The 14,786-nt window shown below is 58.7% G+C and overlaps 1 protein-coding gene across 4 annotated transcripts in view; it reads left to right on the top strand.

Moving 5' to 3' along the window:
• FRMD8 (FERM domain containing 8) overlaps positions 1-14,786 on the top strand; it is a 33,096-nt gene continuing 18,310 nt past the window's right edge. For 3 of the 4 annotated variants that reach the window (XM_030331144.1, XM_030331143.1, XM_030331141.1), the window contains exons 1-9: positions 1-146; positions 435-519; positions 1,948-2,115; positions 6,003-6,104; positions 6,470-6,528; positions 6,660-6,826; positions 8,829-9,053; positions 11,169-11,292; positions 12,229-12,372. In XM_030331144.1, the coding sequence (XP_030187004.1) occupies positions 435-519; positions 1,948-2,115; positions 6,003-6,104; positions 6,470-6,528; positions 6,660-6,826; positions 8,829-9,053; positions 11,169-11,292; positions 12,229-12,372 (1,074 nt within the window). In that variant the 5' untranslated portion in view covers positions 1-146. The remainder of the gene's footprint in view (positions 147-434; positions 520-1,947; positions 2,116-6,002; positions 6,105-6,469; positions 6,529-6,659; positions 6,827-8,828; positions 9,054-11,168; positions 11,293-12,228; positions 12,373-14,786) is intronic. The other variant, XM_030331142.1, reaches the window with a different exon arrangement.

Below are 14,786 nucleotides of genomic sequence, written 5' to 3' on the forward strand. Positions count from 1 at the left end.
GCCCCAGCTTCCGCGTCCTCGCCCCGGTAGCCGGACCCCGAGCGGGTGCCAGAGCCTTACCCGGTTTCAGAGCTGGAGTCGGACCGGAGGGGTCGGAGTTAGACCAGGACCCTGGGCTGAAGCGGCGGGCACTGACTCCCTGCGAGGTGAGAGCGCGGCGACGCCCTACGCGGGTCCTCACCGCGGATGGGAAGGCGCCGTGCCCTGCCCGGGGCATCCCGGCGAGTCGACCCCGCACCTGACCACCAGCCTCGAGCTTGAGTTGGCCGAAGACCCGCTGGTCTGCACACCGGTGCCCCCAGCCAACGCTGTTCACTTTCGCAGATCAGCCCGGGACTCCAGCCTTCCTCAGTGAGAGTTTGAGGGGCTCCCCAATCCCCTCATCCCTGGACACTCCCTCCCCCAGTGGCCGTTCTTTCTCTTTCCTTGTGTAGATGGACGGGACAGAAGGCAATGCTGGGCAACCGGGCCCCGCTGAGCGGTCCCATCGAAGCAGCGTGTCCTCCGTGGGAGCCCGAGGTGGGTCCCTGTCCCCCTCACCTAATCTCCATACCCAGTTTGTGTCTCAGCCCTGGGGAAGTGGCCCTGGCTTGTCATCTCTTTCATTAAAGAGAATCTTATATAGTAATTAACAAATAAGGTCTGTGGCCGTGTGAAAAGTGACAGAAGACAGAGGACGTGGGCTCTGTCACTAGGCTGTTGGCCAAATTGGGTACTGTTCTTGAACTTCCCTTTCTTCATTTGTAAAATGAGCATATCTTACATAGCTGTGGAATTGAAATGAAACCTCATGAATGAAAGTGTCACCTTGACTTTCTTTGATTTCTTTCTCACAAACAGCAGGGTGAAAGCAGGCATCATTATCTTCATTTTATAAGGAAGGAAATTGGGCCCTAGAGAGGTTAAGTCAGTGGGTACTGGAGCCTGCATTGACTCTGTTTTCCCTACCTGAAAAGTGAGTCTGAATCACAGCCTCCTGGAGATTATTTTATGGTCCGTCAAGAAAGTAGCTGTTACAGGCAGAACAGACTGGAGATCCAAAACGCACGTTCATGTGTGTGGATGATAAACTATACCTCTGCCTTTCATAGGCTTTACCCCATTGGATTCACAGCTTGTCTTTGAGAGACGGGGATTAGCCCTGCTTTAATGAAGCAAGTCACATTCACACTTGCTGGAATCAGCCCACCAGCCAGGACCCCGGCTGGACTGGAACCCAGGTATTTGGGCCTCCGAGCTCGGGGGTCCTTCACTGTACCTGCAGTTCCAGGGATGGGGGATTTGAATTTGGCTGCTCCTTTGAGGGTCTCCCCTCGGCGCCAGACTCCAAGTAAGAATCCTGCAAAGCTGACACAAGTGAACACTCAACTTTTTAGGTTATATTTCTCCTGGCCTAGTTAGACTGTCCTGGAAGGCCATGGTATTGAGTCCTGAGGCTTGGAGAATCCTATGGAAGCTGAACCCTGAAACTTGCTTGACCCTGGGGTGGCCTTAGGAATCCCCTGTTCTATCTTAGCTGGGGCCAGAGAGAGACAGCTACTTGCCTGAGGATAATAGCCAGTTGCCAACTCTCCTGCCTCGAAGCCTGATACACTAACTCCTATAATCTCAGGACGGGTTTGGCCTGTCTCTGCCTCAGTTCTCACCTGTGGAATGTTCTCCATCAAGGAAGAAGCCTAGGGAGCTAGGGTGGGGAGTTAGGGCTGGGCCAGAGTTGCTGTGTTTCTGGGTGGTTTGAGGGTCTCAGATAAGCCTTAACACCACTCGTCACAGGGTCTTTTGAAGATGCTGGGGCTCTGCCTCTAGAGTATGGAGGCATTCTAAGGCATTGGGGCAGCAGGGGAGGGGGGCTCTTGCCCCGGTGGAGGGGGGTAGAGGGTTCCTGGTCAGCATGCCTCTGCCTACGTAGCAGGCCCAGCTGACCCTGCCCAGTTTCTGTTGTTGCAGCAGCTGACGTGCTGGTGTACCTGGCGGATGACACAGTGGTGCCCCTGGCCGTGGAGAACCTGCCCTCACTTAATGCCCACGAGCTGCACCGGGCTGTCCGTGAGGTCCTACAGCTCCCAGACATCGCCCTGGATGTCTTTGCACTCTGGCTTGTCTCCCCTCTGCTGGGTAAGGCTTGGCAGTCAGAAGCCCAGGCCGGAGGGTTGGAAGGGCAATGACCAGTAGGGAGGGGACAGCTTCCGGAACCTCTGGCCACAGACATCAGGAGAAAGTGGGACTTCTGTATGTCCTGGAGCTGTCCACCGCTTCTAGGACACCTGGATCCTCTGCCCCCACTCTCTCTCTGCTGGTGGCAGAGGAGGGGTCAAGCCTGCCCCTCAGCCTCGCTGGTGCTGGACCTGGGGCATGAAGAGGATCAGGACTGGGGGACAGGGATGGAAGGGATCTGCATTCACTGAGCATGTGGTCCATGCCACGACCTGAGCTGGCATTTCTTGAGCAGAATCCCTCCTCACCCTAATGGCCCAGCCCTGTCTTACAGATGAAGAAGGTGAGGTTTGGAGTGGTGGGTTCAGTGACTGGTAGGACCCAGATCAGAATGGAAGCCTGGACAGGGCCTCCTCAGCCAGCCTCTGAACTGCAACCTCCTCGTTGGGGGCAGGGAGGAAGGTGGGCCAAGGAAGCAGCCACCCCCGAGGGTGGGGTGGACGGGATGAGTGGGAACTTGACTTTTCTGCACGGGGCGTCCAGCCCTGCTTGGTTTCTGGTCCATGACCACCTGTGTCCTGTCCTTTCAGGCTGAGATCCCAAGGCGGGGAGGCGGTAGCTCTCCACATCCTCGGGCCTGGGGGCGGGGTGGGGGGTGGGGGAAGAAGGCCAAAGGAGAGGGTGCCCCAACAGGTGCCGGGGCCAGGCATGTCTGCTGAGCTTAAATATTCTCCTTTCTTGTAGAGGAACAGGGGCAAGAAGGGGGTGATGTGTCCCCCAGTGGTTACCTCTTTGTCAGGCCAGTGGGATTTGTGCCTCTGCCCCAGAGGGAGAATCTCTAGTGCCCAGTGGGAGACGGAGTGCCCATCCTGTGTATCTCCATCCTGTCCATGTCCTGTGTCCAGCCCCCCACCCTGCCCCGTTGGAGCTTCCTGTCCAGCTGCTACTCTCGCCCACCCTCTTCCTGCTGGCAGGGCTCCTCCACCCATTCCCCATCCAGCTCAGCCTACCCCTTTTCCACCCTCCGGGTGTGGGTCGAAACTGCGAGCCCCTTGGTTTGTATCTTTGGGAAGCTGGTGGTGTCTGTTTCAAGGGTTTCGGCTGGCCCCTGCCCCGCCTCAGGCTCTGTCTGTCCCTGCAGCTGGGCAGCTCCTCCTACTTCCTCCGCCCCCACTCCCTCCTCTTCACATTCCTGTCCCCCCCCCCCCCTCGCAAGAACATGAATGGGCTGCCTGTGTGGCCGGCCCGGGTCACCCTGGGGCACCACCCTGTCCAGGAGGAGGGTGGCTAGAGGCCCCAGCATGAAGTCAGTGCCCACTTGGTTCCCTGGCTGGGTTCGGGAAGGCTGAAAGGCCATTTCTTCTTTGACTCAGGCCCCTTGGAACCCTTGGCTGCCCCCCAACCCCAGAGTGGGTTAAGCTATGACAAATGCCCCAGGGCTGTAAGGGGGGAGGGGTGCTGTGGGCTGGAGCCACCCCTCAAGCTGGATGTTTGGGGAATGTTTGTCCTTCTCAGTGCCCTTGTCACTCTGCATGGAACAGGCTCCAGGGACCATCAGTCTCATTCGAGTGAAAGCCTCCAGACAGGAAGGTCCTGTCTGAAAGTGTGTGGGACCGCAGGGTCAGTGTAGTCCTGCTCTGATCACGGGAGTCCCCTGAGCCGCTGGAGCTCGAGATCAGGGCTGGGCTGTAGACAGAAGGAAGGGCACCATTGCCCCCGGTCCACTCTCCCTCTCAGTGTGTCCGGAGGTCCCAGCTAGTCAGTTACCTTGGTCACCTCACAGGTAGGTCCAGAGCCGCCTCCCAGCACCCCTGTGGCGGCCAGTGATCTAAATGCCGGGGACACAGTGGGAAGCAGGACCAAAGGTGTCCCTGCCCTGGGGGAACTCGCAGTCTGAAGTGTGGTTCAGGAGCTGTGGTCCTGGTTGCCACTAACTCTTGGTGGCCTTGGGCAGGCGCTGTCTTTCTTTGGACTTCAGTTTCCCACCTGTTCAGTGGATGGTCTCCGGACCCTCTGGCTCTGGCATCCTCTGAGCATCCCGGTGCAAAGCATGTGGAAGCTGAGTGGCCGGGTGGGGAGGGTTGAAGACGGAGCCTTTCTTGGAGGGGAGAGGGCGCTGCCACTGGGTGTGGCAGGGGCCGCGGCAGATGGGTGTGGGCAAGGATCTAGGTTGGAAATGAGGGACAAGGAGCCACTGGGAAATCTGAATATCTGAGAAACGTTGGAGGAGAAAGGGGTGTGAGGAAGCTGAATGCAGGGGTGGATGGGAGACGCTGCAAGCAGGAGGGAGACCGGTTTGGGGGGATTGGCTACTGTTTTGTGTTAAGATCAGGGACCAGATGGGGGCGCCTGGGTGGCTCAGTTGGTTAAGCAACTGACTTTGGCTCAGGTCGTGATCTCACAGTTCGTGAGTTTAAGTCCCACTCCGGGTGAGCTCGAGCCCCACTTCGGGAGAATACAAGCCCCGCTTTGGGTGAACCCAGCTTCTCTCTCTCTCCCCTCTCTGCCCCTTGCTTACTTGCGCCCTCTCTCTCCCAAAAACAAAAACAAAAACAAAAACAAAAAAAAAAAAACGGGGATCAGATGGAAGCCCAAAGAACAGAGATAAAGACCCTTGGCTTCATGCTGGCAGGATAAGGTGCCCAGCCCCCTAGTGGGGGATGAGGGAGGAGATAGGGGTCAGAAGCAGGGTCAGAAGGCAGGAGTAGCTAGTCGATGGCATGGATATTGCCACTTCCCCACTCCCCTACCTCCAGCAGCCATCCTCATTCATCTGATGGCTTGGAAGTGGCCTCTGACTTCTCAAAGGCTGTGGTCACTGACGCGTAAGGTGAAAGTGCTTTCTTATTCCTGGCCCGGGGTGTCGAGCCCTGGGGCCAGCTGGCTGCCCAGAGTCAAGGGGCCACGAGAGATGCACTTGGCCATTCTGTCCACCCATGTGAGGGCCTGCGGTGGGCCAGCGGTAAAGCAGTGAATGGGATAGAGCCACTGTTGCCCGGGTGACCCGAGGACTCAGCAGCTAGTGGAGCATAGGCAGGGAGGTGACATCAGATAGTGGTAAACGCCGTAAAGGCAACCACATGAGGGTGTAGTTGGCACGGAGGAAGTGGATGAGGGGAGCTGCCTCAGTGAAGGGTCTGGGGAAGGACACGCTTGAACTGAGACCCAAGCCAGCCGGTCATGTGGAGGGCGGTGTGGGGGGATGCCTGAGGCTGGAGGAACAGCGCGTACAAAGGCCCTGAGGCACCGACATGCTGGGGAGATTCAAGCTATTGAAGAAAGCCGCTATGGCAGGAGCAGAGCGGGAGAAGGAGTGAGGAGGAAATGAGGTGGGCAAGCTGGATGGCATGGAATAAAGGTCAGCCAGAGTTCCTAGGGAGGATGCTGGAGGTGAGGCCTGGAGAGGGGGAAGCCCAGGCTCTGCCAGGGGCAAGAGAAGACAGCCTCTTGGGTCTGTGGGTCCCAGTTATCAGCTTTGGGCTCTGCTTCCTGATGGCAGTGCTGCGTTCTCCTGTACCACCACCTCCGGCTCTTTCTGTCGGCCACCGCCTCTCGTGCTGGAGGGAACAGTCAGAGGCTGGTGCTGCCTAGAGCCTGACCCTCTCTCACCTGTTGTGTGACTTTGGACAAGTGACTTAACCTCTCTGTGCCTCATTTCTCTGCCTGAGTGAAACGAGCACAGCGTTCTTACAGAGCAGATGCACGTAAACCACTCGAAATGGTTCGGGGTGCTTGTACCTGCTCAGTTAATACCGGCCACGATGGCCATCGTCGTCGCCTTCGTTCGCGGGTGGCAGTCGTACTGGCCAGAGGCCACACTCACGGCCGCTTCCCCTCTCGTCCCGCAGAGGTGCAGCTGAAGCCCAAGCACCAGCCCTACAAGCTGGGCCGCCAGTGGCCGGAACTGCTGCTGCGTTTTACCGACGCCCCCGATGACGATGTGGCCATGGGTCAGTGCCGCCCACTGACCACTGAGAGTGCTGGCCCGCATCTCTCCCAGGCACCCTCGGCCACTCCTTCCAGGGGAAGATCCTTGGTGTGGAGGGGTGGAGGGCAGACTGTGCCAGGGGCCAGGGAGGGCAGCCCCTTGGGCCTTTGGGCCTCACTAACCAGCTTTTGCAGGATCCTTGAGGGGAACCCAGGAGGGGGGTGGCCCCGGGGGTCAGCAAGTGCATTGAGACAAGCCAGCCTCCCAGTCTCTGGACAGCCCTCCGGCTTTGTCAGTCGTGGTGGGTGAGGGGGGCACTAGGCCTGTCAGGGGAGAGGGCTGGGCCGAGCCAGGGAGCCGGGCGGTGACCCCAGCCTCTCTCCCCAGATGAGCCTTCCCTGCAGTTCCGAAGGAACGTGTTTTTCCCAAAGCGGCGGGAGCTCCAGGTGAGGCGGTGAGCGCCAGGCGGTGCCCCCGTCCCTGGGGCCCTGTGTCCGGCCTCCCCTTGTCCGCAGACCCCTGGACACTGGTGTGCCGCCCCAGCTGAGCAGCCCCTCCGTCCCGCACCGGCCCACAGATCCACGACGAGGAGGTCCTGCGGCTGCTCTATGAGGAGGCCAAAGGCAACGTGCTGGCCGCACGGTACCCGTGTGACGTGGAGGACTGCGAGGCCCTGGGCGCCCTGGTGTGCCGCGTGCAGCTCGGGCCCTACCAGCCTGGCCAGCCCACTGCCTGTGCCGTGAGGTGAGGGCCTGTGGGACCTGAGACGGGGGCACGGGGTGGGGAGGGTTGTCCTGGAGCCCTGCTTGCAGGTGACCTGACAAGATCTGGAGTCGGGAGGCGTAGGCCCCCTGGGGCTGGCCCCGACGCTGTGTGACCTTGGGCAACTCACCCCACCTCTCTGAGCCTCCTTTTCCTCGTCTGCTCTGGGCTGAAGGGCCTGAGAAGTGGGAGCTTTGGGTGAAGTGACACCTGTGAGAGGAGCCCCCAGGTGTGCATGAGGGTGGAGCCTCCATCTGAGGCCAGGAGGGAGGTGAGCTGGTTCTTCCGGGGACTGACCCCCATCACCAATGACCGTCCAGCTTAGTTCCGCACTCCAGGGACGAGGTCCCGTTCCCCAGGCACTCCAGCCTGCGGGCTCTGGGCTTCCCACTCCCTCCCAAGAAGCAGTGCTCTCTGCTGTGACAGTGAGTGTGCCCCGGAAGCACACCAGGCCGGACTCTGACCTCCACGGACAATGGTCCTGAGGTTTAGAGGTAATTCCAGTGGAGATGAACTTTCGGCACAGCCTGCTCCTAGACCCCAGACTCCTCCCACCCCAGCACTGTAGTGGCGGCGTGTTGGGGGAGAGGATGTTCAGAGACAGGGCCCTGTGCCAGGTGACTAAGAGCTGGGGCCCCACAGCGACCACCTGGCTCAGTCGAGCCGGAGGGCTCCCCACGGAGCTGGCTGGGGCTGGTGGCCGTAGGGATCCTGCCCCTCGGGAGTGTCTGCTGCTGTACGCAACCCAAAGTGTTCGTACTTGAGGGACTTTGTCAGCTCTGGATGGATCTAGAGGTGCAGAGGCTCCGGTTAGATCCCCAGACGCCTGTCCTCATTCTCCTGGCCCGGCCCCGTGTCCTCTGGGCCAGCTCACACTCAGGCAGGCCAGTTGTGTATTGGGAGAGGCCTCTTCCCTGACCCGCAAGAGTCCTCAGACTCACTCTGACGTCCCCTTCCCTTGGCTGAGCCTCAGGTCCGACCAAAGGAGACACGGTGGCCAGAGCGCTGATGGGCCCACCCTGAGCCTGCCCAGGCCCCACCGACGGGTGTGGGGAAGGCGGGATTTCCAGATGACAGGCGAGAGTTGTCGCTGGAAGATGGGATACGGGAGCACGAGCAACGAAAGTGCCCACAGCAGCCCCGAGAAGGGCGACGGCCCCCTGGACACCCCTTCTCACACTGCTCTGCTGTTGGCCACCAGGCCGGCGCTAGCTCCTTCCTCACCTCAGCCTTCCCGCTGGCGGCGGGTGTTTGGTCGTCCAGAAGCCCCAGGAGAGACCCCTCCCTTCTGTGGTGAAAATGGCAACCTCAGCGGTACTTTTTAGGTGCCAGGCACCTGCTGGCGCCCTTCCATGCAACTAGCGGTTGGTGTCCTCGTTTTATCCCTGGGGAAGCTGGGCCTCTGAGAAGGTCCTCGCTGCCCGAGGACACACCTCCGGCTGCCCCCAGCTGGGAGCAGCTGGCACGCAGCCCGCACGGTCAGAGCGCTGCCTGACGCGGGAACAGTGCAGTTATGTCGAGGTTCTTTATGGTTGCGAGCTTTTCTTCTTGGACCTGTGTTGATGGATTGTGGGTTGACGTGTTTTTTTTTTTTATGTCCCTCTTTGGCAGAAAATCCGTGGAGAGGTATATGTAGGTCACTGGCTGTCCTGGTTTTTGGTTGTAAAAGTTCCACTAGCTCAGAAATCCAAACCTTCGTGACTCAGTGACACAGACGCTGCGCTGAAACCCTCCGGCCACAGGCTGGCTGCGCAGCGGGCCTGGTCTCGGCTCCCCCTTTGGTGTCCCAGCCTGTCCTCCAGGCCTGTCACCAGCCAGGCTTGCCGCGGGGCTCATGGCAGTGGGCTCTCTGGCGGTCCTCGTCCGGGGCCTCGCCTGCCCCTGCCCGTGAGCGCGCCGCACCCTGAGGACCTCGGCACCTCTGGCCAGGCCCCCGCCCTGGAGCCCCGCCTCCCACCGAGCCCCCCACTTCCTTCCTCTGCAGGGAGAAGCTGGACTCCTTCCTCCCCGCCCACCTCTGCAAGCGGGGCCACGGGCTCTTTGCTGCCCTCCGGGGCCGCGGGGCCAAGGCGGGGCTGGGGGAGCAGGGCCTGCTGAACGCCTACTGCAAGGTGAAGGAAGCGGCCGGCGGTGACAGCGGGCGCGGGACCTCCCTCAGCACCCACTACCGTGCCTACCTCCTCAAGAGCCACGAGCTGCCCTTTTACGGGTGAGCGACCCCCTGGCTGTCATCGTCCCGGGCAGCCACGGCCACGGGCCTCTGCTGTCCCCTCCCTTGACAGCCCAACAGTCTGCACGGCCTGCCAGGGTGCCCACCTCTGCGCCTGCTGAGCTCTGTCCTCACGTGGGGCGTGTCTCGGGCCCCACGGGGACCGAGCCGGACCCCTGTCCTCCCCTTGCAACTGTCCCAGGCCGGGCGGCGACCCTCCTTCCACCCGCCACGGTCACCTGGCCGCTGGACCCGCGGACCTTGCGCGTGGCCAGTTCTCTCACGCCACCAACAGTGGTCGGTGGCTCTCGGGTATCTGCTGCGTGCCAGCGATCGAGGCGCTGGCGATACCTCGGTGAGCAGAGAGATGCGGGCCCTGCCTGGTGAGGCCGCCTTTCCGGTGGGAAGTCAGACAGCAGCAGAAGTAGAGACCTCAGGTGGCACGAGCGGCAGCCGGGTGACCGGCAAGGACAGTGTGGCCGTGCCCCGAAGGGGAGATACGGCTCAGGCCGGGTGGTAATAACGCAGGAGGTGAGACGTGGTCAGATGCCGGGTGTTTGAGGGTACGGTTGACAGGATTTGCTAGACAGACGGACAGTGGGACAGATGAAGGCGAGGAGGCAGAACTCCAGGTGTCTGGCGTGAGCACACGAACGATGGTGTCATCAGCCGAGATGGGACCGTGCCACGGAGCGGGTTGGGGAAGGTTTGGGGGTTTGGATTTGGACGTGTTGATTTTGAGATGCTCGCTAGATACCCAGCTGGCGATTCCGGGCGGGCAGTTAGGTTTCTGAGTCTAGAGTCGGGTAGTCATTGGTGAGCATCAGCATCTGGGCGGTTTGAAACCTGGAGCCTGAAGACATGGCCAAGGAGGTGCGAGTGGACAGGCGCAAGGAGGCCCCGGGACGGCGAGGCGGGCGGGTGGGTCTCTACGAGCCAGGCAGAGGGAAGTGTCAGGGAGGAGGAAGTGACCAAGCGTCGCACGCTACCGCTTCCGGGTCAAATTCAACGTGCCTGGGTGGCTGATGGTTGACCTTGGTTTCAGCATCGTGGGGTGGCAGCGGATGGAGGAGAGTGAGAAGAGACAGGAGACAGCGGGTGGGGCTGGCCCCTTCAGGGGTCGGTGCTGTGCAGTGGAGTCCAGAGATGCAGCCTTTATGGGTGGATGCGGGGGCAGAGGCTTTTAATTTTTATGGTGAGCGAATGTGTGTGTACAGATCAGGCTGATCCGACAGAGAGTGAGAAACTGAGATGAGGGCAGCCAAGTGGCTGCTTCTGGTGGCTTCCGTGTCCTCAGTGAGGCAGGAGTCCCAGCCATCCGCTGAACCTGTAGAAGTCTTCCAGGAGCAGGGACAGGAGCGAGGCTGCTCTCAGGACCCGGGGGAGCACGTGCTTGTCTCCAGGCCAGTCCCAGAGCAAGGGTGCAGGCTGTCACAGAGAGTGGGACTCAGCAAGGGCTCTGGCTTTGCCTGGTGCGAGGGGGCGGCAGGCCAGGCAGACATAGGAGAGGGAAGGACGTGGCGGGGCAGGGGGAGAGGGTGGCGGCTCAGTGAGTTGGTGTGCCAAGGCCACTATACCTTTTCCCCTTCCCCGTGTCAAGCCCTGAAGCCTCCCTGAGTGGCCCCTGTCCCCTCATGGCCCCGAGCAGGTGCAGCTTGGCCCCACTGCTGCTGAAGGGTCTTGGCCTGACAGACCGTGGGCGGCGGAGTTCTCCCAACCTGATACGGCCTGGCAGCTGCCAGTAGCCTCAGCCCCATCCCCTCCTGGCGGTTCCCCGGACGTAGCCTCCTCTGTCCCACCCCCAGGTTCACACTCTTCTCTCCGTCTGAGGTGCCTGCCCTTCTCTGTGACGCTCCTCTCCTCCCCCTGCCTGTTCAAGCCCTCCTGTCCTGCATGGCCAGTGCAGATGCCACCACCTCCAGGAAGCCTCCCTCCCACCCCCTCTCTGTTTCTCCCTCCCCAGGGGCAGGTTTCCGTTTAACCGTCGGTCACCAAAATGGCTTAAACTTCTCATATGCCCAGGGCAGGGCCTGGCCAGAGCATTGAGGAGGGTGACCCCGGACGGTCTGTTCCTGGTGTGGGAGGTGACCGGCTAATGGCAGTTCCCCTTCCCAGGTGTGCCTTCTTCCATGGTGAGGTTGACAAGCCGGCCCAGGGCTTTTTGCACCGGGGCGGGCGAAAGCCGGTGGTGGTGGCCATCAGTCTGGAGGGCGTGCATGTCATCGACAGCAGGGAGAAGGTACCTCCAGCTTCTCCAGGGTGGGACCTGGGTTGGGGGAGCAGGGAGCCTCACTGGAGAGGGCACGGGGTGCTCACGCGGGCCTTCCTGCTTCTCGCGGGCTGGTGGTTGGCCCGGAGGCAGACTGGATGGCCTGTGTGGCTTCCCTCCCCCTCGGACAGTCCCTGGGGCTTTCAGTGTCATCCTGGGAGCTTCCTTGGGGTCTGCTCTAGGTCAGCTTTTCTGTCAGCACGCTAGGCAGGAGGGCAGCTAGGGAAAGGGGAGGCTGGGGCTGGGATTAAAGCCTCTGGGTGGAGGGGGTCTGGCCTGGCCTGGCCACTCTGCCGGACCAATGGCTGGAGACTAGCTATTGGTTTTCCAGAAAAGCCTCATGACTAGAAGCCCTCTCCGGCTGCCAGAGTCGGGCTTCTTCCCCTGTATTTGGCATAGGCTGTCAGTTGGTTCCCTGCGTAGATGGTGGTGTCGGCATTCTGCCCCGTGGGGCAGTTTCTCTGCACTTGGGCCAGAGTCTCTCCTAAGCCAGCAGAAAAGTTTTGGGTGACTTACCCCCAGAGAGGGACCCCAGCCCCTCCTGGGCACCTGTGCCCAAGTATGCTGGGCCCAGAGCCCAGCTCGGCCTGCTGAGACGCTACCCAGCTGATCTCATGGAAAAGCCCCCTACCCCTGACCCCTTCCCCCATGTGACTGCCCCAACTGTCAGAGGCTTGACCGGCTGGTGAGTAGTGCCATGGGTCAGGGGCTCTCAGCCTCCCCAGACCACAACCCCCTTTGAGGGTTTGATGAAAGTGGGGACTCCTCCGAGAAACTCATATAGGAACTCAGCCTTGGGGGTAAATAGCCTGGCCAGGCGTCCCCTCCTGGTGTCGCATGAGCAGGCTGGGGTGGGGGAATGGACTTGGCTCCGAGAATCCAAGCTCTGTGTCTCCCGCTGGCCAGCACGTCCTGCTGGGCCTGCGTTTCCAGGAGCTGTCGTGGGACCACACCTCTCCCGAGGAGGAGGAGTCTGTCCTGTGGCTAGAGTTCGATGGGGACAACGAGGGCACCCCGGTCAACAGGCTGCTCAAGATCTACTCCAAGCAGGTAGTGGGCATTGCCTGCACCGGGCGCGAGGTCGGGGTGGGGTAGCCTGGGCTCGAGGGGTCCCAGGCTACTGGAGGCTTCGGGCTGGCTGACAAGGAGGCGGGAGGGCTGCCGAGCGCCTGGGGACCAGGGGAGCTGACGTCAGCTGAGCCAGAGCCACTCTTGCGAGTCAGAGGCCCGGTTTGCAGATGCCACGCTGGGCTTGTGGCTGTGTGACCAGCCGGCCCTGGCTCCAGTCCTCGAGGCCCCCTGGGAGTTGGATGCTCTCAGAGAAGTGGGCGTGGCGGGGCGAAGGCCCCTCGGCACCTTTGTTTCACTCTGTGCACACGGCCCTCATCCCTGCACCTCCCTGCTGCGAGCCCAGTGGCCTCTGCCTTGCCACACCCAGTACACAGATGGCTGTCCTCCGTCCCTGGCTCAGCTTGACCGTGAGCTCTTGGATACTCGTGTCCCCTGCAGTGGCTCCTCTGACCCCCTGGCCTATAGCATCACAAAGTCTTCCCTCTCACGGCTTTGCATACACGACTGTCCCCACTTCTGCTGATGATTCTGTCATTTTTACATCACTAGGCTAGACCCCTTTTCAAAGCAAATATGTTATTGTATCATCTGTAGAGAAAAGTTACCAAATCCTAAGTGTATGACTCAACGGGTTTTCTGAAAATAAACCCACGTAACACCTTTCAGATTGCGAAAAAGAACCAGGACCCCAGGAGACCCCTCGAGCCTCCTCCCAGCAAGGGCCCCCCCATCCTGACTTGTTTCACCCTCGAGTCTTTCTGCCTGTTTTTGAACCTTCTGGCACAGGCTCCCTCAGTTTGTTCTCTTCTGTCTGGTTTCTTCTGCTCAGTGGTGTGTTTGTGAGCTCTGTCCCCCCTGCAGGTGGCAGTGGCTTGATCTTTTGGAGAGGCTCTCCGATGTCCCATCGTCCACGTTCACCAGCCTTGACTTTCCCACTCCATTGCTGATGGACACTTGGATTTCCCGTTTGGGGCTGTTGCCAGCAACGCTGTCGTGATCACTGTCGTGCGTGTGCTTTGTGCGCATACGTGGGCGTCCCCCTGGGAGTGGGATGGCTGGGCCCCCAGGTCAGCACACGCTCACTTGAGGAGACACTGCCAAGCCGTCCACAGCCGTCACGCAGATGTGTGCCTGCCGCTCCCTGTCCCTCCATTTCAAGTTAATTTTTACATGAAGTGTGATGTATAAATCAACATTCTCTCTCTCTCTCTCTCTCTCTCTCTCTTTTTTCTTTTTGTTCCAGCATTATCTGTTCAAAAGACTACCCTGTCTTCATTGAATTGCCCTGTGTCTCTGTTGAAATTCAGTTGGCCAAGTGTGTGTGGGTCTATTTCTGGATTGTCTGTTCTGTGCCCTTGATCTATGTGTTTGTCTTTCACTAATAATCCCATCGTACTGATGACTGAAACTTAATAGTAAACTTGAAATTGGGTAGTATGATTTCTAGGACTTTGTTCTTTTCTAAAATTGTTTTTGACTATCCCAGTTCCTTTGCATTTCCATATAAATTTCAGGAAAAGCTTGTTGATTGTTACCCTTCCTCCCCCCAAAAAAGTCTTCTGAGATTTAGATTAAGATTCCATTGAATCTGTAGATTAATTTTAGAGAGAATTAACATCCTAAATCTTCCAGGCCAATAATTTCTACGTCTCCCTTTATTTGGCTTTGATTTCTTTCACTAGTATCTTATAGTTGTCAGCATAGAGATATTGTACATCTTTTATTATATTTATCCTTAAGGTTGTCTTTTTTTTTCTTTCTTTCTTTCTTTCTTTCTTTCTTTCTTTCTTTCTTTCTTTCTCTCTCTCTCTCTCTTTCTTTCTTTCTTTCTTTCTTTCTTTCTTTCTTTCTTTCTTTCCTTGGTGCTACCCTAGATGGTACTTTTTTATTTATTTTTATTTATTTGTTTTTTTGGAACATGAAAAAATTTCTTCTTCTCTCACGTAACATTATAGGTAGGCAGTCCAGATCTGTTATTGTGAACTCAGAGTCCTTTAACTTTCTTTCTCCACCACGCATATTCTCTTCTCTTAAATTTACCTCATGGTCCAGGATGGCTGCTTCAACTCCAGCCATCACATCTACATGCTCCACAACAGGAAGAAGAAAAAGGGAGAGGCAAACACCCCCTCTTTAAATATCAATTTTCGGTTCATTGTGGTATGTAGAAGTACAGTTGATTTGGAGGCACCTGGGTACCTAGGTTGAGCATCTGTCTGACCCTTGATTTCAGTTTAGGTCATGATCCCAGGGTTGTGGAATCGAGCCCCACATCGGGCTCTGCTGAGCTTACAGCCTGCTTAAGATCCTCTCTCTCTCCCTCTGCCCCTTTCCTGTGCTCACTCTTTCTCTAAAAGAAAAAAAGAAAAATACAATTGATTGTGTTATCTACA

Source organism: Lynx canadensis, chromosome D1 (genome assembly GCF_007474595.2).
Source record: "Lynx canadensis isolate LIC74 chromosome D1, mLynCan4.pri.v2, whole genome shotgun sequence".
Classification (NCBI taxonomy): Eukaryota; Metazoa; Chordata; class Mammalia; order Carnivora; family Felidae; genus Lynx; species Lynx canadensis.